General features: G+C 34.6%; 2 protein-coding genes across 2 annotated transcripts; one reads left to right on the top strand and one right to left on the bottom strand.

Annotated features, from left to right (window-relative positions):
* Positions 1-4,948: 4,948 nt before the first annotated feature.
* Positions 4,949-6,921, bottom strand: LOC147072037 (cytochrome b-c1 complex subunit 7-like). The gene is made up of 3 exons (XM_085946583.1): positions 6,766-6,921; positions 6,598-6,645; positions 4,949-5,283 (listed from the first exon to the last, which is right to left on the bottom strand). Exons 1-3 carry the CDS (start codon positions 6,797-6,799, stop codon positions 5,030-5,032), a joined length of 336 nt encoding a protein of 111 aa, XP_085802709.1. The 5' UTR covers positions 6,800-6,921; the 3' UTR covers positions 4,949-5,029.
* Positions 6,922-7,329: 408 nt separating this feature from the next.
* Positions 7,330-18,709, top strand: LOC147072036 (alpha/beta hydrolase domain-containing protein 17B). Its single transcript, XM_085946636.1, has 4 exons — positions 7,330-8,142; positions 11,934-12,066; positions 18,077-18,194; positions 18,573-18,709. Exons 1-3 carry the CDS (start codon positions 7,496-7,498, stop codon positions 18,158-18,160), a joined length of 864 nt encoding a protein of 287 aa, XP_085802762.1. The 5' UTR covers positions 7,330-7,495; the 3' UTR covers positions 18,161-18,194; positions 18,573-18,709.
* The last annotated feature ends 1,143 nt before the right edge of the window (positions 18,710-19,852 follow it).

Below are 19,852 nucleotides of genomic sequence, written 5' to 3'. Positions count from 1 at the left end.
AAAGCACTTAGTGCATTTATAATAGGTAAACTGATCAAACAATTCAGTGGTGTCAATAGTATTCTAGCCACTCTGTAAAAACATCGGTACACCCCATACTCTATCCATAAGTATTTTTGTACCCACCTACTTCTCGGTAAATTTCCAAAAATATTTGTTTTTTTTTCCGGAAGAAACATCTTTCGAAGCACAGGTGTAAGAATAATCTTCACTATTGCAACATAATATAATCATTCCTCACGCAATATTAATAATTTACATAGTCTGTAATTCTGTTTAGTCATAATATAGAATTATTGATTTTATAATACATACATACATACTATTATACTTTTCATAACATTTTTACTATATGTGTCTCTTCCCATGAATTTTGCCATGGAAAGACACTTCAGTTGTGAAATGCTCAAAATCTTATTACTGTTAATATTTTTCTGTCTCGTTTGTAAATTGTCATCCATATTAATAAAATTAAGCAATTAACAGTCATATCAGCACATGAAGTGTCAGAACTAGTACCTCCAAGATATTTTATATTCAACATTTTTTTTAAATATCTACCTTAAATGAATTCTTTAAAAAAAAATAGGTAGGCATAAGTTGTAAATGTAATTTGATTCATTATTTTACTTTTAATTTGATATCATCTATAATAATTATTACCTTTAGAATTTTTAATTACCAATAGCTACCTAATTTTATTTTCCAACAATTATGTACACTGAAGTTTTTACATTTTATTTAGTTTTAAAATATACATTGAGTTGCATTGAAGAACATGCCGTTTCATTAATTAATTATGTTACAATTACTGAAATCAATCATTTAGCTACACTTGCTGTATTGTTCCTTGTAAATACTTATTGTTATGATGTTTTATAAATGTATTGAACACTTTCAATAGTGATTGTTTATTATTTTGAATTTGTTATTTGACTAAAAATTATTTTGATTGGCGTCTTTCGAAGGTTCCCGTTGTCACGATGACCGAATAATCTGAAACCTATTTATTTCTAATTAACATTATTGACGACAGAAGATTATAAAATATTATCAATGTGACACTAATTCTGTATAGGTACATATATGAAAAATTATATTTTTGGACTTCAATTCAAGTTCCGTACAAAATAATTATTATTGAGCGTAATTAATAATTAACGAATTTGTAAAAAACACAAAAGTATTTAGTATTAGATAGACTATATTATTATAAAAATATATATTATGTTAAGTTAACTCAGAATGGATAATGTAATATAATCTTTTCAAAATCACTGAATGTTTTAATATTCATTTTTAACTTAGATTTATAAAGAAGTATAATACTTTATTTAGTCATTAATAATTACTCTTTTGTATAATATGTCAAATGTACTTTATTAGGATTGAAATTTGATGGAAAATGTACTAGGACACCAAATAATAATTGTTGTAGTCAGTTCAGAATATTGAACTAAAGAATACAATCTAGATTGTGAAGTACTAGAAGATATCTAAGTAGGAAAGTATGTAAAAATTATTTTCATTATATTTGATTACTTTCACGTAATATGTATATTTAAAGCTTTTGATATCTTACGTTTATTTCATTTTATATTTAAACTTACATTAATATATTATAATATATGATACACATATGTATTCTTTTATCGGAAAGAACAACATTTCAATAAAGATGTTGAAGATCCACATAGACGAGATGGAGTCTAAACATAAGAAAGTTTTAAAAAACAAAAACATTAATTTCCATACAAATCCATAAAAGTTACTATAGTCAAACAACTTAACCGTGAATGTGCGCAGAAACCCATCTCTTTTTCTACGCATGAAGTAAGTGGGGTTAATTAGTTTATCCCTGAACTCGGCTGTATTTACGCCAACAGTTTGTTTTATGCGGTAAAATATTATATTAAAATTTTTATAATAAAACACCATCTCGATCAGGCCATTTAAGACATGTGCAAGAAAATGTTTTTAAAATGTCATCGAATATTTATGTGATAAAAAATGAGTATTTGGATTAAAATATTGTTAAATCTGCAAGCGACGTAACGAGTGTATTAGCAGCATTCAGCAAATAATGTGGAAACGCAAACAAATTGTTTCCTGGGAGGTTTGTTTGAGAAGAGTGTTGAGACAACAGCAGCGATGATTATACAAACAGTAGATCCGATACAACACAATACCCCGTTTACACGTGAATGGATTTACTGCTGACAGTACGTATTATCGCAGCCATAACAAGAAAATGCATGTGTAAACATGTTTTATCCTATAAGTTGCTAGATTGCATGCATGAATCAAAAAAATTCGGAAGCCTCTGAATTTTTATGACAGTTGGAATTTGCTCGATATCTGCGCCTACGCAGTAGAACGATAGTGGTGACCCTGCCGGAAAAAAAAAAACTATGGCTCATTATGGGGTTAACAGATTTTCATGACCTGTCAAATAATGATAACATCGCGTCTCGCTTACTATTGAAGAATAAGATTGGCGAGATAGTCAGCATAAGTGTAAAGTTATTATCGCGATTGTTTAAAATACACACTATTGGTGCAAGTAAATCCATGCACATGTACAGGCGCTATAATATTTGATCCAGAAAGTAATTTTTTATAGTTGCAAATTGATTCAAGTACATGCAATTCAGGCTTGTTTCACACTTAGCCACTCTAGTGTCTGAGCAATGAAAGTCAAAGACAGCGTTTAAAACTTTACGCTTATGTTGTTGAGTTATAGTATTATTTACTTGTTTTATATACAAAACTGGCACTTATGTCAAACTGAAAATAATACAATATGGAAATCACAGAAAGCTCCATCCGTTAAAAGATTCAACATCTTTGATAATTACTTACTATATAGTATAATACATAATGGCAAAGAAAGCAATTAAAATCAAAAATGTATTTTAAACACTGGATGTCTTCCATCGTCCCTTCCTAATACAATTAGCTTATAAATTGTTTTTATTATAATTCCACTAATTAATCTAATGGTAAAAAAATCTCAGATTCCTATCGTGCCAAATCGTGTGTTCTTGTGTTTGTTCTTTCTATTCTTTCAATCATCCATAAATTTTATATCCTGCAATCTAATGTATTTTATTATTTGTTATTTAGTGAGACTAATGGCACTGGACTGTCATCAGGCCCTTTTTATATGAAATATTAAATCCCAAGGTCTTCTGAATCATTGTAAAATAGTAATCAAACTAATCATCAATTTTGGAAAAAATCTTTTAATTAAAACTTAATGTAACATATAATTGACTTTTTATACTTATCCCAATACCCATTATGATACAGGTGAACTTCTGTTCGAACACATTACCATCATACTCATAAATTTAGTCTATGGTTTCGTCATTCTGCAATATATTTTGAATGATCACTATTTCTATGAAAAAGTATGGCAAGTGTCAACTCAAGTACTTCTCGGTAGGGGCTTCCAATTAACCGGAGGAAAAATACTACCCGGTTAGCGGTTATTTTGCAAATTACTAACCAGGTAACGGTTATAACAATGAATATTCCACGGACACGGATTTTTAAATGAATTTGTGTGTATGTAGGTACTGTTATATAGACAAGCGATTTTATTTCGATATCACTGTCCGTGGTAAAATGCACTGCCTACTTGACCTAGTTTTTTTCCGTAAAATTTACTCTCAAAATGACAGTTCGTTATTGTATGGATACTGAAGGCGATGTGTTCATAACTCTTTAAATCTATAGTTATATGGTTTTCGGTTCCTTAACACAATCACTGCTGACCTTTTAATTACCACATTTAACTAACACGTCAATTATATCTAATGACCAAGTACTCCAAACGTGCCAGTCACGGTGTTAGCACTAAATGAGATTAAGGAAAAATTGAAGTACGAATTATGCATTGGGCTCTAAGGCTACTAAAAATAATAGGAGTTTCGAATATTATAAGATGAATTCACTTTGACCTTATTTGCCCTTAAAATCACCCAGACATTTGACAGCAAAACTTCACCAAAATATTATAATATATCAAGGTGCGCTAATGTGGCACTTTTGTCCCGCCGCATGAATAGCAGGCCTAATTTGATTGTTGTCTATGTTCGCTATCATTTATAAATATCTGCATATTAAAAAGTTACCTGAAAAGTATACTCAGTTGAGTTACAAAACTGTGCTACAAACTAACAATTTTGAGCAAACAGGTTGGTGCTTCGTTCAAAATATTTTTTGCATGCAAAATATATTTCATTTAAAACATGGAAAATAATAATAGATATTATAATATAAATCCTATGAACATGTTATGCAACTGTACTGTAAAAATTCAAGGGAAATATTTTGTGTCTGCAGTGTGAGTAAGTACATACCATCAAGGTTATAATGGGGTTATATAATTTAGCCTTTATTCTTGAGAGTTTTACCTGACTACCATTTACACTTCTCTTGTGTCGGTTCACTGACCACGTAGCTAAAATCTGATGAGATTATTCTAAAATTCATAAGTATCTCGACATCTACTGCATTTTTGGCTATTTTGATTTAATTGCCTTTTATTTCAATTAATATTTCATGGGCATAACTAAAAAATTATGATTCCAGCATTTCAATTAACGTTGTGGTGTCATTAAAATTTATTGAAATCATACTAGAAAAGTTACCATTTTGCAGTTCCAATCTTCTACGCAGGAGGTGTTGATCTATCCAGTTAGTGCTCCCAGGTTTTATTATTTGGCACTAATAACACACTACTTGTTAGATTAGTTTAGAACTATTTCCAGTTGTTAGATTTAACCGGTTAAGTGCCCAAAGCCTTTGGACGCCCTAATTACACCAATTCTTATGTTAATTACTATCAATTAACTAATTGCGGCATAGAAAGGATTAAAGGAAAGGAATCACAAATTAGTATTTTCCTGAAGTTCAGTAAAACTAATAAAATGAAATTCAATTATTCAATAATCAAGATAATTTATTAATTACTAAATAAAATTAAAGTTGTTTTCATTTTTATACATTGTTTAACAATTATTCAATACATGGTGTTCCATTTTTCTTGCTCCTCTCTTTCTTTCTCAACTTGTTTTACAATCGGTGTGAGGTAGCGGAAGTTACGGTCCTCATCATACTTGGTCCATTGGTCCTCCGGCAAATAGATTTTCTGAATTGAAAGTTGGCAAGCCCTCACGATGCGATAATTGCGCTCGTCGATCACATTTTGTGGCAAGCGTTGCAGTGCAACTTTTACATCATCCGTCTCATGCAAAAGATCATCATAGAAGAGCCCTGTCACAAAGAAAAAATAGTGTACTTCTAGTGTTATCGGTGATGTAGAGGGGCCATGGCTCCCACAAAGGGGGCTGACAGGGCTCAGGGGGGACTCACATAACAAATTTGCCCTAATAGTAAAAAAAGTCGCCTGTCGCGCTACTTTACTTCAAGAATAATAACATGTTAAAATATGTGGTTTTACAATGTGATTTTTGATTATTGTATGTCGATACTCGACAACTCAATAATTGAAGTGGATGTATTAAAAAATTGCTAAAAATACACTGAACACCTACTTTTAATTTGATCTGGAAATCAATTTGGTAAACACTATTTTCGAGTGTCACATTGCCTTTATTCTTAGCCATAGGTAGGGGGGCCCGCTTATGGATGGAGGGGCCATACCATAATATTGCTACTTCCTAACGTTCCCTATACAATATATTTTATGCAGAATTTCGAACCTCGTGAATACAAAAAATTATGTGGTTGTAATTTTAACTTTAAATTTGTATGTTCAGTGCATTCATATACTGCAGTGTCTGTCAAACTGTGGCATGTGAATGATTTGAAGGGGAACAGTGATGAACTTTTTTTCAGGCTTCAATTTCAGTGATAAGTACATGTTGCACAAACATTATATAATTTTATTAGGGGAATGTATATTTGCACAATTCAATAGACTGTTTTCACTAAGCGCTGAAAAGAAGATGGTTATTAGTTATCACATTAGAAAGGATGGTTTTCACAAATCAATGACAACTAACAAATAATGATCAATTTGCACATGAAAAGAAAAAGTTTTCATTTGTCAATAGGTTACTGTACCTAACTAATTACTCTAGTGCGGTAGAACAATAGTGGAGACCCTGGCACACCGATATAACACCGCGCACCACACAACAACAAACGCGTCTAGTTTACATTCGAAAAATGAGATTGACAAGACAATCTGCATTTTTATGTATCGACCGTTATTGTCGTGAAAGTTTAATCTGCATGCTGTTGCTAGCGGTAAATTACAGTAATTAGTCATAGTTCTTTTTCTAATAGTGTGAATCTATCTGTGCAGTCAATTATTTATTGCCTTGGTAGGTAAGGTCGTAGTGAAATACATTAAAATAATTCAGATATACGAGTACAGTCAATTAAATATGAAACACTGGCAGTAAACTAGATACATAATATATTACATAGTACCTACTTACAATATTGTGACAACTTAACCTTAAAAAATGAGACAGCAGGTCATTAAGTCGTGAAATACCAAGTTTCCAAGCAACAACTATATGAGTTCAGGTGGAAATATGATAAAGACTCGCAACTCACCATATTTATTGAATCCTGATGCACTGAATGCCCATCGTCTCAAACTGTCTGGAAAAAAAAAGTTATGTAATAATATTGTAATTCTAGAGTTAAGTCACAATACCGTTATATTAATCATGGTAAATATACACATCGCATTAGAATAAAATGTATAGAAATACTACTAACTCATGAAGCCCGAAGCTTTGGTCACGGCTGCCATTTTATTGGTGTTTTTCCGACAAAGTTGAAAAATGAAAAATCCGACCCCCGACTTTTCTACTGTCAAATTTTTAATCCAGAGACAATCCTACCATCATAGACTAATATTGCCTACCATCCTAGAATGCTGCCATCACATGGAATAAAATAACATTTTGAACATATTATTATTATTCAAACAGTTAATGTTTGACTGATATGACACATATTTCTGAATAATTTATATATTTCTAACTGGAATCTGTATTTTAAGAGTAATAAGCTAAAATCACTTACAATCAAATGCGCCACTGTTATTTTTCGATATCGAACAATATGGTGTTGTATATAATGTATTACATAGATTTTTATGGTTATTAAAATCAAATAGGTACCTATTTTTTTTGTACAAAATTTAATACATAATTACAAATATATTTTATTATATTTTTTTCTGGTGTAACCACAATGTTAATGTAACAAGTAATAGTAAAGTATGCTATTACGGTTTTATAGACAATATTTCAATTATCATACAAAATCTGGGAGGCTGTGCAATGGCGGAGACAGTCATCGCGAACATGGCTGATGTGCGATGGAAATGTCAATATTAGATCAAAATTTTTTTGAAACAATTAGATATATGTATCATATGTGGTGAAACCGTAGTGAATATTTTAAATTAATTTCGTTGATTTTTCTGAATACTGCCTCCATCATGAACGGTTTAAGCTTAAGTGAACTTTGTTGTCTGTTTTGTTGTCCGCCATGCCCAGGAAGAATCGCTGCTAAGTTAGCATTCCTACCTCCAGAACCCACGTATACCTTCACCGCCGACGAGACCGGTTCTAAGTTTACGCTCAACCTCACGGAGCGAGCTGAATGGCAGTATTCAGACCGAGAAAAAGAAAACGTCGAGGGCTTTTTCTCGAGAACCACAAGGGGCAACAAAATCGCCTGTCTCTTTGTCAGATGTAGTACCAATGCCAGGTTCACGATTCTGTTTTCTCACGGCAACGCTGTAGACTTAGGACAAATGAGCAGTTTCTATTTAGGCTTGGGCACCAGAATCAACTGCAATATATTTAGTTACGACTATTCAGGGTATGGAGTGAGTGGAGGAAAGCCCTCTGAAAAGAATCTTTATGCTGACATTGACGCAGCGTGGCACGCGTTGAGGACTAGGTATGGCATCAGTCCGGAGAATATCATACTGTACGGACAAAGCATCGGAACAGTCCCCACCGTCGACCTGGCAGCGCGCTACGAGGTAGGCGCTGTGATTCTTCACTCGCCTCTCATGTCCGGCATGAGAGTTGCCTTTCCTAATACCAAGAGGACTTGGTTCTTTGATGCATTTCCCAGGTTTGTTTATTACATACATATTATTTCTGTTGAATTATTGATAATCACAGCTATACTTATGACACCTTCTAATATACAACATTACAAGAATAAGTATACCGAATGGTAAAAACTTTCCGCTGTCTTAAAATATTTCTTAACATATTCAAGGATTGACCCCACGTCATTATAATGTTAATCTATTCATATGAATACTTATCTACTAAGATTAATCAATTAATCAATGCAAAGTTCCCAAAATTGTTATCTACACAATTTTTGTCGTTGTTTACATTATATTATGATTACTCTGGGTGTGGTTACCCCATATGCTCCTTTGGTTGGATATTAGATATATTTAAAAAAAACTTCGAAAGACCAATATTCTGTGATTAAATAAGCGGCTGTATACCCACCTACTTAACATAATTAAATCTACAACAATAACATTTAAATCATTAAACCATTATGAATTCTTAAATACCTACTCTGGAAAATGCACCATATTTTTGTCATTAGTCAAAGTATTCTGTGCGTATTAGTCATGATAATCAAATATGTCTAGAATATTAAATATTTAATATACCTACCTACTAGTACTATGCCCACAAAAACCACAAACTGAAATATTTTTATACATAATTAGATACTCATTACCTCGTTACCTGCTTTCATTAACATTATATTTCTACTTATGATTGATGTTAGTCATTTAAAAGAGTAATATCTATTTCTGTTTTAATATTTACGTTCTGTTCATTTCCAAGTCAATTTTACTAGATCGATACCTGTAATAATCACTTTAACTTGTTGACTGCGGAGCTTTTAATTACTATTTAATTAACACATTTAAATAGCATGGTAATTATATCGAATGGCCATTTAATTAGTGTACAACAGGTGTGCCGTCCGCGTTGAAAGGTTTAAAATTAATATGACATACACATAGAATGATGGAAATTTGTTAAATCAAAATGTTTCTTGAGTTTTATCATGAACATTTTCACACAAATGTTGGATGTTGTTTTGAAAATATACATGAACGAACAGAAAATAAATACGACATTTAAAAGAAGACACAAGTTAACTTGTTCATGGCGCACTCCAGTTTAATCATCAACCAAATGTTTTTCCGCCCATAAGGACATTATCAAATATGAATCTTTATATGAGACCAAGTAATATAATTTTCTTGATGCTGCAATCATGAATCACATATTCTTTAATGTCCATATTCATTATATAATAAAACTTCAGTTTCATAAAACTTGTAATCAACGTTAATAACATATGTGTTTTCACCTTATACAATATTATGCATACCCCATGATTGAGTAGTCGGGACTTCTATACGTATTATGTGTAAAAAGGGATTGCTTGGTAATCACCACCATACTCTGTTCAAAGTTAGCCACATGGGCTCATATGCTGTCTTCTAAACAGCTCAAACAAAATTATTCATTTATCTATTCTAATACTAGATAAAATAAATTATAACAATGCTATCTTCGGGTTGCCTATGATTATTAGTAGAATATTTGAATCAATAAAACCGTTCTTCTATCCGGCACAGCTCAAATTGATAAAGATACAGTACTCCATGTCATGAAAAAATACTTGGAAATTTTATAGGTAGAAATCAAAATAATTATAATATGCTACACTAATTTATATTATATCAGACAGTTAAAAATTATTAGACAATTGTATTTCATGAAAATTAAACACAATGACAAAAGCAAGAGTAACAATGTCCGATGGCAGTAGGTCGTTTTTCCATGAACAATCTTGCTCCAGTGTCCTGACAAACTACTGAAGAAACCGAGAAAGAAATTAAAACCGCATCGTCCCGCCGCTTTCAGAGAACTTTCCACTGTAGATTTTTATTTGTTTCTGGGTTACAGTAGACTATGTTATGTTTTATATCTCAATTAGAAGATAGCAGTGGATAAATTTCAATGATCGCTGTCGTCTTAATTGGATCTGTCATCTATAACTCTAATTAAATTGTGTTTATAATTTATAATATATTTTATATTGTTTTATATTGCATAACTAGTGTGGTATATAATAATATAATATTATAATTATGTTCATTATGATTTCTACATTTTAAAATATTAATTAAGGACTGTTTTTCAGGGCTTCGAATCGCGACTGAACCGAAAACTGGAAAACCCGTTATTTTTGTCAGAACGAAAACCGGAACTGAACCGGAAAAAAAATAATGGTTTTTTTAGTTTGGTACATGTTCAAACATGCGCGTTAACATGATCTACTCCCCACTTCAGTTGTCATTCAGTTACTTATTACAAAAGAAAAATAAAATGGGTACTTGTATGATAGCCCAGTGCCACGTTTTGAAACCAAATGGTTATGCTGCACTGCGACGCACTGCCACTAGGCCACGTTAGTCATTGACGGAAACACCAATCAACAAACATAGTACATATTTATACGAAATAAATATACTGTTGTTTTTCATTTGAAATATGTATGTCAAATTCAAGGCGCAAAGAAATCATTCGCGATCATGTGACAGGTTATCATACAAGTACCATAAAATGCTCTAAATTATGATAGAAAATAAATTTTTACCGATTTTTAAAACCGATATATATTTTATTAGAACCGGAATGAAAACCGAAATGAAATAAAAAATAACAGTTTGAAGTCCTGCTGTTTTTAAAGGTTTTTTTTGATAATATCGTCACCGTTCAGGCAAAAGTCACCAACCCTGAAAATGTCAGTTTTGAGTTGAGTATGTCACCCGAAGCGTAAAATTATGTTCTTTAAGATGCAAAACTCACCACGGTACATTAGTTAGTAAAATTTTGCTTAAATCCGAATTATTTGTTTTTCACTAAATGACTTTAGATAAAATCTTAACAAGCAAAAGTCATTATAGGTGAATAGACATTGTTGACTATATAAAAAAAAATCCTTCGTTATAAATATACAAGCAAAAGTCACTATACTATGGATGGTGAGTTTTACTGATCCTTCTTTTGGCTAACATTGTTCAGATTATTAACAAGCAAAAGTCACAAAACAATAATTGAGCTACCTTGCCTCCTTCAAATCCTTCCAGATGTTTTAATTAGCATCAAAAAGTAAAATTACCTTAAAGAAATTATTAAGAAGACATGAGAAAATAATTTAATGTAGATAAAACCTTAAAAACATTAAAATCTGATTTTTCCTGTATTTTCAAACTTTCAAATTGCGATATCTCAAAACTATGTTTTTAGGGTTGGTGACTTTTGCCTGAACGGTGACGATATGGAGTGCTGTAGCTTTACCCTCAAATTTTACCTGTTTATAATTTAAATCCCATAAGTATTGAGCCATGCAAATATTTTGTACACTTCTTTACTCTTCGGCACTATATACACAGTATAGTATATGCACATATTAGTTGAACGAATTTTTAGTCATACTTCATTATTCTCTTCGTCAACACTATGTCGCATTTTAAGATTTATAAAATATCATTGCTACATTATTATAGTAGGTTTATAAATAATATATTCTATGAAGTAATTATACAAACAAGGACTGTCTGCATAAACATTATTTAATTTGCTTATTATCAACGACCATCTCATACGTCAGACAAAAAACGCTTTGTAAGATTTGTTTAACTATTGGTAGAATTAAATCTTTATATTTTTTTGTTTGAAATAGGTATCTAATTAGGTCTGCATGTTGTCGGAAGAGTTGCCTATGGTGATTAAAAAATAATCACTCATTGTCTCAGTGAGCACACTTTGAATAATGTCAGCATTAATGTATTCGTATTGAAATTTCAGCATCGATAAGGTGCCGAAGGTAACATCGCCGGTGTTAGTCATTCACGGAACCGAAGATGAGGTAATAGACTTTTCGCATGGACTTGCCATTTATGAAAGATGTCCAAGAGCAGTGGAGCCACTTTGGGTCGAGGTAATTGTACATATTTTTCACCCAACCATTATTAAAAAAAAAATTTATGCCATATATTATGTTGTAGTGAGAAACAATCTTTTATTAATTATATCATTGTCAAAGCTAGTTTTAACAAAAATTTACTCCAAGTTAACGTCGTTCAGTCTGCATATTATAATGAAAATATAGAAACTCGGTAAGACTGCAACACACCAACATTGTCTATATTTCGGTTGGTATTCACAAAACTCATCTAACTTAATGTACTCCACGCACAGCGTTATTAGCGTAAAAATTTACATGGTTTTAAACTGCTGTTCGTGCTTGCTTGAATTAGAAGGAGCTCAGCAGGAATGTCACTTTCAGATATGGTTTAAAAATTTCACCTCCACCATTCTGTCAAAACTTTTATTTTCCAAAATTTTCTTGAAACTTGCTTCAATTTGATGCGCCCGGGCGAAACTTGGAGTGAGCGAGCGGGGCAGCCGCCCCGAGTACAGTACCAGGGTTTCGTTGAATGTGTAAAAATAAAAATTGCCAATTTTCATATGTCAATAACCAGTAACAATAATTGTTGAGTATTCAGAACCACCGGTTTATGAAATGTCTTTCTGGAGAATAAGGTGATTTCAATGAAAAGGCAACAATGATAAATGCCCTTGCACACATTAGGCCAGTGCTTTTCAGACTAAAAATGATGCAGGGCTAGGGGGGCACGAAGGTGCTTCTATACTTAAGATCAAGATGAAAAGTGATACTTTTGTAGACATGCTTTCTGTCTGCTTAAAGTTTTCTGGTGTAATACTTGCTCGCTGCATTCTCTGCTGCCTGACCGGTAGTCAGTCCGACGGATTGATCGGGTCTATTTATTTACTTTTTTCTCCGGATTTATAACCTGACTCGCTATACAATTTCATCCATCCCATGTTTTGTAAGACATTTACTTTGGCTGTTTACTTCTGCTGGTCCCGAGGACAGGACAAACCCATGACACATCGGCACTCTTTATGAGGCACCAATCCACCTTGATGAGGTCAGACAGAGATGCGAGGCAGTCATAGATATGATGTATTCTTTCTCGCCCAGCAGTTTCAAAGTTGATTCGGATCCAGTGGCCTCAGCTTTTCGACATCAATTCGTACGTGTGAGATATGCGGCAGGCGACCGCAGACTCCCATAGCTGTTCGCGTCCGCAGTGTAGCGATGGAGTCTGACACAGAATATGTCCCGAGCAACCGATATTTTCAACTGCACGCTGAGATCATATCAGGCTCAAAAATGGGAAGGCACCCAGTGGGAGGGGGGAGACAGCATACATTCCACAATCTGGCACCTAATATTTCATCTGATGATAAGCAGGAAGACGTCCGAGGGACGGGGTGAACGGTGTTGTAGGCCCATTTCACAAAAAAAGTGACCCTCTTAGCTGCGACAATTACCACTCAATACTCAGCGTTCTGGGAAAAATTTTGGCTTACATCCTCTCGATTAGAATAAGGGACCTTTATAATGCTCGTCTGCGCCGCCTTTCCCTTTGTGGGATATGTACAAGGAGCATACAGGATTTCTTCCAAAATCATTGCCATAAACAAATCCCTGCATGAGAATAGCATAGCTTAAATAGCAGATACTTTTGGTGGATACTGAGTGTGGTGGTAATAAATAGGTATTATAGGTACACTCCTACACATACATAAATACATATTCAATGAAAAAAAAACGGCTAAAAAGGAAAAGAACAAGCTTTGTATTACAGGAGTGCATTTTTTGTTACTTGCCTGGGGAACTAAAATATCTTGTTACGGCCCTTGATTGACTCAATATTTCTGGCTCTAAGGATCCTAATATTATAATGTTGACAGTCAGTTCTAACTAATAATTATTAACACCATGCATAGTTGACAGTTTAGCAAGACAATAAATCACATCGCTATGTCACTTATAGTCGTGATCAAAAGTACTGCGATTTTTTTAATTACATTTTTCATTTAAAAAATTAACATACGAAACTATGAAAACTGCACAATATAATTTAAATAATTAATCTAATGATTGCTGTACCCCTGCATTGTTTTATTTAGTATTGAAATGGCAACACGCTCTTCATTTCCATTTATCCTAAATATATGAGGTTCGTTCCATTGAAATCTCTGAAACAGCAACACATTTATTGAAATGTCAACTTGTTATGAAATTCTAACCTCCTACCTATAGCTCATCGTCTACAATAACACAAAATTTAAGTAACAGTCGTATTCATTTATTTTAAATGTACAAAATATAAATAATGCTTTATGAATAGGTAGCCATTTAGTTCATTTATAAGATTTATAGGTATGACAAAGGTTTTTAAAAATTACTTTTGCCCAAAGATTTTCATAATCGCCCACTTGTTTGTTTGTTTTCATGTTGACAGTATGATATTATGACTTAGATGACAATCGAACATTAATTGATAAAATTCGTTAGGTAATATAAAACCTGATCATTCCGGGTTGATTTAACACAGTTTGTAGTTAAGAATCTCCATTACAAAATATAAATAAAATGAAAATAAATTGTTGGTCTGACATGATAATATAAGTTAAGTTATACTTACTACGTTATAATAAGATAGTACACGGTTGGCGAACCTTTTCACGCACGCGTGTCAAAATTTCCCAAATAATATTTTTCGACTGTCTGACGTGCCAAGCAGTTTTTCATGGCGAAAAAAAAGTTTTCTAAAATAAATACTTTTTAAGAATTCTATTAAAATATCTTAAAAAATACTATTGATTTCTTGATATTCTATCATTAATAGTATTTTTGAATATTTTGTTCCTTGTTTTCAAAGACATCATGGAAGCATTTAAACCCCTCCTGTTTCATATTATATTTTCCATCACTGAACGGTCTTCCATTTTTAGAAATTTTGTTTGAAGCAGAATAACAAGCAGTCATTATATTTGAATGACTGCCGATAATTAGTTTCATAAGGTTTGTTGATGGAATATTTTTAATTGCTGGATCGTAAGGACCGACCTATGCCATTGTATATTTACATTAAACGTAATGATTATTCTTGAAATTTTTTATACAATACAATTTGTCATTTATGCATGAATTTCGTCGTTTCCGTTTGCGGATCGATTGGTAAATATACAGGAGGACCTCGACTTTCGCTCATAATTGGTTCCTGAAAAGGTGTGCGAATGTTGAATGTTCGAAAGTAGAGGGAAGTAAAAAAAAAAAAAAAATTGTGCGTATTTTGAAATATTTATTTATCAAGTAAATATAAGATGTTTAATAAGAGACACATGTTTAAGTGGGGGTTGCGGGTGTTTCCCTTAAAAAGTTATCAAGAGTTATAGATCTACCATCATAAATTGGCGTTTCAGCGAGGGCGCTAGTATGACATTGAGAATTTTACCATAACTAACAAAAAAATAGTAATTTATAATTTATTATTGGTAGTAGATTTCTGTACAAATATTATGCAATCCATAATTCGAGAAACATGTTGTAAAATTAAATGGCATTTATAACAAATTTATCCTCGATAAACAATTTTAGTTTCAAATTCGACCGGCTGCCAACTTACGATGGTAGATCTTTAACTGTTTGCCACTCTTCTTTTTCTTATTTTAAATAAAATATTTTAAATGGTAAATCATTAACTTTACAATATTGCTTAACTGCTGGCACGAAATGAAAAGTGAACCAATCTTTTAATATTAACGCAGTAAACCCAGGCTTTTTTATTTGATTACTGGAAGCAATTCTTTATCCTTGCCTTTCAATGCTCTAGGATTTTCTGGTTGATAAATTAACATTGGCATCAATTTTAAATCACCAGCCATGTTTCCACTAAGAAGCAATGTCAATCGGTTTTTAGAATGTTTATGCCCAGGGGCAACTGATTCTTCCTTAGATAAGAATGTACGACTAGGCATTTTTTTCCAAAATAAACCTGTGTCATCTACATTAAATATTTGGCTAGAGGAATATTCTCCATCTTCAATAATTTTGGATAATGAGGAAATAAATTCTTTTGCAACATCTTTATCCGCATCAGCCGATTCTCCAGTGAATTTAATATAAACCAACCGTTACTTGCTTGAAAAATCGTGTTCGAATCTTCTTTTAATCTAGCCTTCCAATCTTTGTGCAAACTAAGAGCCTTCGCTTGAATAATTGAAATATTCAGAGGGACATCTTTTTGATGTTGGTCGTCGATCCATGATGACAAATATTTTTTCCATTTCATCCATAACTATGCGAACGTCATGTGAAGTTTATAAGTCCTTGATTTCTCTTTGTTCGTATCAACACTGCAGTTTTTCTGTTTCTCACTCTTGTTTATAAATCTTTGGGGTGATATATTTCAAATGAATCAAATTAGCAAAACGCACAACACAACAAGCCTGCATGACGTGCTCTTGCTCAAGACTAAACCTATCCTAGCTAGCTCACAAGCAAAGTGATGCAAGAAATGCACTTGCTTGTGAGTGAGCTAGAGGAGGATATCTTTACCCTACAGCGCGATGTTTAAAAGATTTTTTTTTAATGTGCGAAATAGCGAATTGTGCGAAAGTCGAACGTTCGAAAGTCGAGGTCCGCCTGTAATATGAAAAACCGGTGAAAATACGCATGGCTAATGTCATCGTTATTTTTTAATTTTATATATACTTAATATTATTTTATTAATATTATATTTAATAATATATTATACCTACACATATATTTATTTGTAAAACTTTTTTCATAAAAAAAACATTTATATATATATAAAATAGTAATTTCTTTTCTCTTCAAAATGAAACATTCGCGTGCCATAGGTTTGCCATCCCTGATATAGGTAATGTTATTAAATCAAACTCTTTGCATAGAAAATATGGCTGGAATTTTGGGATAATAAGACCAAAAGCGGTTTCTTGTTCGCGTATGGTTACTTTTTATGAATAATAGGTATTGATTATTAAGTTATAATATACCTAATTCAAGTGAACTCCTATGGTGTAAATGTCTAAAATATTAATATGAACATCTCACGATATATAAAAGCCGAATAATGCTTATCATCTAAATTTTTCTTAATCCTAAAAATATTATAATGTTCATAGGTAATGCAATATGTCGAGAAAATGACAGATACAGAATATAATAAAAAATTACAATATTTTTTAGGTTAGGTCCTGTCTGGGCCGTCATTAGTCTATGGATCGTCAGAAGTGGTTTGACGTTTCATTCCAAACCATTTCTGACAGTCTGAGAATGGCTTGATTTTCAATGGAACAGTGAACCAAACGTCAAATCTCAAGCCATTTCCGGTTTACTTTCTACGTATATTGTCTATCGTTTAGTTTGGTTTGTTTGATTCAGTTTCGAATGGAACGAACCTATGAGTGCATACTGAATGTATATTCATTCCAATAGTGTTTTTTTGGTTGGTGTAAATAATTGGTACTAGCTTCACTGATCGGGTAGGTACTGACATAGTCATAAATAAGGCTTATTGTTTTCTACAGTTCTTACATTCACCTTTAGAACTCCTATGTCGAGCTGGACTCAACATCATACTCTTATGTCGAGTTCTACTAGATATTTTACAGCACACTTCTTTTTTCCTTTCAAGTAACATTTATTAGTATTGCTCAGGATGTGTTTTGTCCTATTGGGACATGTGGTATTAGAAAACATTATTATTATAATAGTAACAAATAATATAATAATAATTATTCTTTGTGCAGTGGATTCCATTATCTGTAAACAATACCCAGTCTATAGTTGTACCCCGTCTGTGTTCCCGTAAACATCTACAAAACTGATAAATTATCAAGAATAATTATTTCGAACTGTGTTTTGTATTATGTGAGTCAGTCAATATCACATTTTGAAATGTTTTAAATACATAGTATACATTTTTTTTATTTAATACCTTACAACTTAGCAATCATGAAATAATTATAAATATGTTCTTAATTAATTATAGGATGTATATTGCCCATTTAATTCAACAACTAACGTATCTATCATCTATTTGCAGGGAGCGGGGCATAATGACGTAGAGCTGTACAACCAGTACTTGGAACGCCTAAAGCAGTTCGTCTCTGTGGAATTGCTCAACTGACAGCGACTGCAGGCCCCTGGCCAACACAAAGCAGGTCTTTCCCACCTCACCCCTCTATATATTTTTTTTATTCCGTGTTCGATGCTAAGAATATCAAATGGACCTAACCTACCTTAGGTTAAGTATCAACAGATTTATTTTTTTTACAAGAAATGGATGTCGGCCGCTTGCACAACCTATTACTGCCCTGATTAGGGGGCCATTAGATATAATTAGCATATTATTTAAATATGGTAATTAAAAAGTAATCAGTAGTAAGTAGATCACAAAATCAAGCAAAAGATTCTCTTGTCTATACTCGAAATGTCTATTGTAAATTTATGCATACAAATTTTCTCCGCAAATATTTGGCGACCCTGATGAGACTGATGTCGAAAGTCAGATTGGATTTTAATATTAAATAATATGGCAGGTGACGACCCCAACCCGGCGTCCGCCGTGAGCTCCGACACGACGGGCTCCGTCACCGAAAAGCTCCTATAGCCATCGGGGGCCGGGTCCAACCGTCCGGCCGGCCCCACAAACAATTCCAAGACCGCGGACCTCACCGACCGCAGGGCACCCCCTCCGCCCTTGCCGCCTCCCTCCGTCGGAGAGACTGTCATCCAGCGTCTGGTGCAGAACGCCGAAAAGCTGGAAGCCCTCAAGGAGAGGCGCCGCGTTGACGCCCGCATCACCCGGGCGGAGTCCCCGGACGGCCCCGCCCTGCCGGAACGCCGCCCGCTTCACTCCAGAAGCGGGTCGGATGTCGCGCCCCCTTCGCCACCTTCCCCACCCTCCTCTGGAAGGCCACATCCCCGCTCCCGTTCGCTTGGTGCCCGCCCCGCCCGCGGTCAACCGCGCCGTACAGATGGGACGGGTCCGCCAGCAGACTCCTTTCCGCACTCAGAGATCTGCACGCTCACTTCCATACTGGCAGAGCACGAGAGAGACAGGCTCGGACGGCGACCGTCGCCCGCGGAGTCAGCCACATCCGTCGCCGATTCAGATCCCCCAATACCAAGAGAGGCTTCCCCTCCTGGGCGCGTCGCTCGCCGTCAGACTTACGTGCCCTTGGATCCGTGGACCCGTAGGCTCTCCCCAGACCCGTCAGCTGCGGATGGCCCCTGGGTCCAGAGACGTGCCTACCGCAAAAGTCGCTCTCTCTCTGGCCGGAAAGGCTCCATGGAAGGGTGCCGGCCAGAACCCCTGTCACTCCCCCCGCGTGTCAGTCCATCGAGCACCCGCCGACGCCCACGGCTTGGGGAATTTCCTGCCCTCGATGGAGGACGTCGCTCTCCTAAGCGAGACGAGGTTCTCAAGATTGTCGACAATCATATCTCAACAGCTCCCTTCTCGCCGGCACCCGAGGACGAACCGCCAGAGGCTGCGTCACCCAGACGTATCGGCCCTTCCCGATTCGACACTCCCATTCAGCGTGTCGTGCCAGAGAGATCCCCCACCCCGGCTGAGAGACCGGCACGGTCCTCTCCTACAGGCGGGGCGAAAGATCCTCCCGCACCGGAGGCCTCCCCCGTCGACGTGAAAGTCGATTCTCTGTGTACTTGTGATCGCCGGATGAGAGGACGCCTCTCTCCCAGACCGTCGCCGAGGAGATCTCCCGGTGGGAGATGCAAATCTCTCTCAGGAGATATTGACATTGCGGAATTTAAAAGAAAAAGCGCCGCATTCCTCTGGGCAGAGAGCGAGAGA

Source organism: Rhyacophila brunnea, unplaced genomic scaffold, assembly GCF_057557595.1.
Source record: "Rhyacophila brunnea isolate RB1 unplaced genomic scaffold, BYU_Rbru_1.0 scaffold_2, whole genome shotgun sequence".
NCBI lineage: Eukaryota > Metazoa > Arthropoda > Insecta > Trichoptera > Rhyacophilidae > Rhyacophila > Rhyacophila brunnea.
Note: the sequence above shows the minus strand (reverse complement) of the source record. Positions and strands in the feature narration are given on the sequence as shown.

Coding starts and splice junctions, on each gene's coding strand:
- LOC147072037 (XM_085946583.1), bottom strand. CDS start 6,799: ATGGCAGCCGTGACCAAAGCTTCGGGCTTCATGA. Junction 6,646..6,765: donor CAAAGCTTCGGGCTTCATGA/GTTAGTAGTATT, acceptor TTTTTTTTCCAG/ACAGTTTGAGACGATGGGCA. Junction 5,284..6,597: donor ATCAGGATTCAATAAATATG/GTGAGTTGCGAG, acceptor TCTTTGTGACAG/GGCTCTTCTATGATGATCTT.
- LOC147072036 (XM_085946636.1), top strand. CDS start 7,496: ATGAACGGTTTAAGCTTAAGTGAACTTTGTTGTCTGTTTTGTTGTCCG. Junction 8,143..11,933: donor TTCTTTGATGCATTTCCCAG/GTTTGTTTATTA, acceptor TTGAAATTTCAG/CATCGATAAGGTGCCGAAGG. Junction 12,067..18,076: donor TGGAGCCACTTTGGGTCGAG/GTAATTGTACAT, acceptor ATCTATTTGCAG/GGAGCGGGGCATAATGACGT.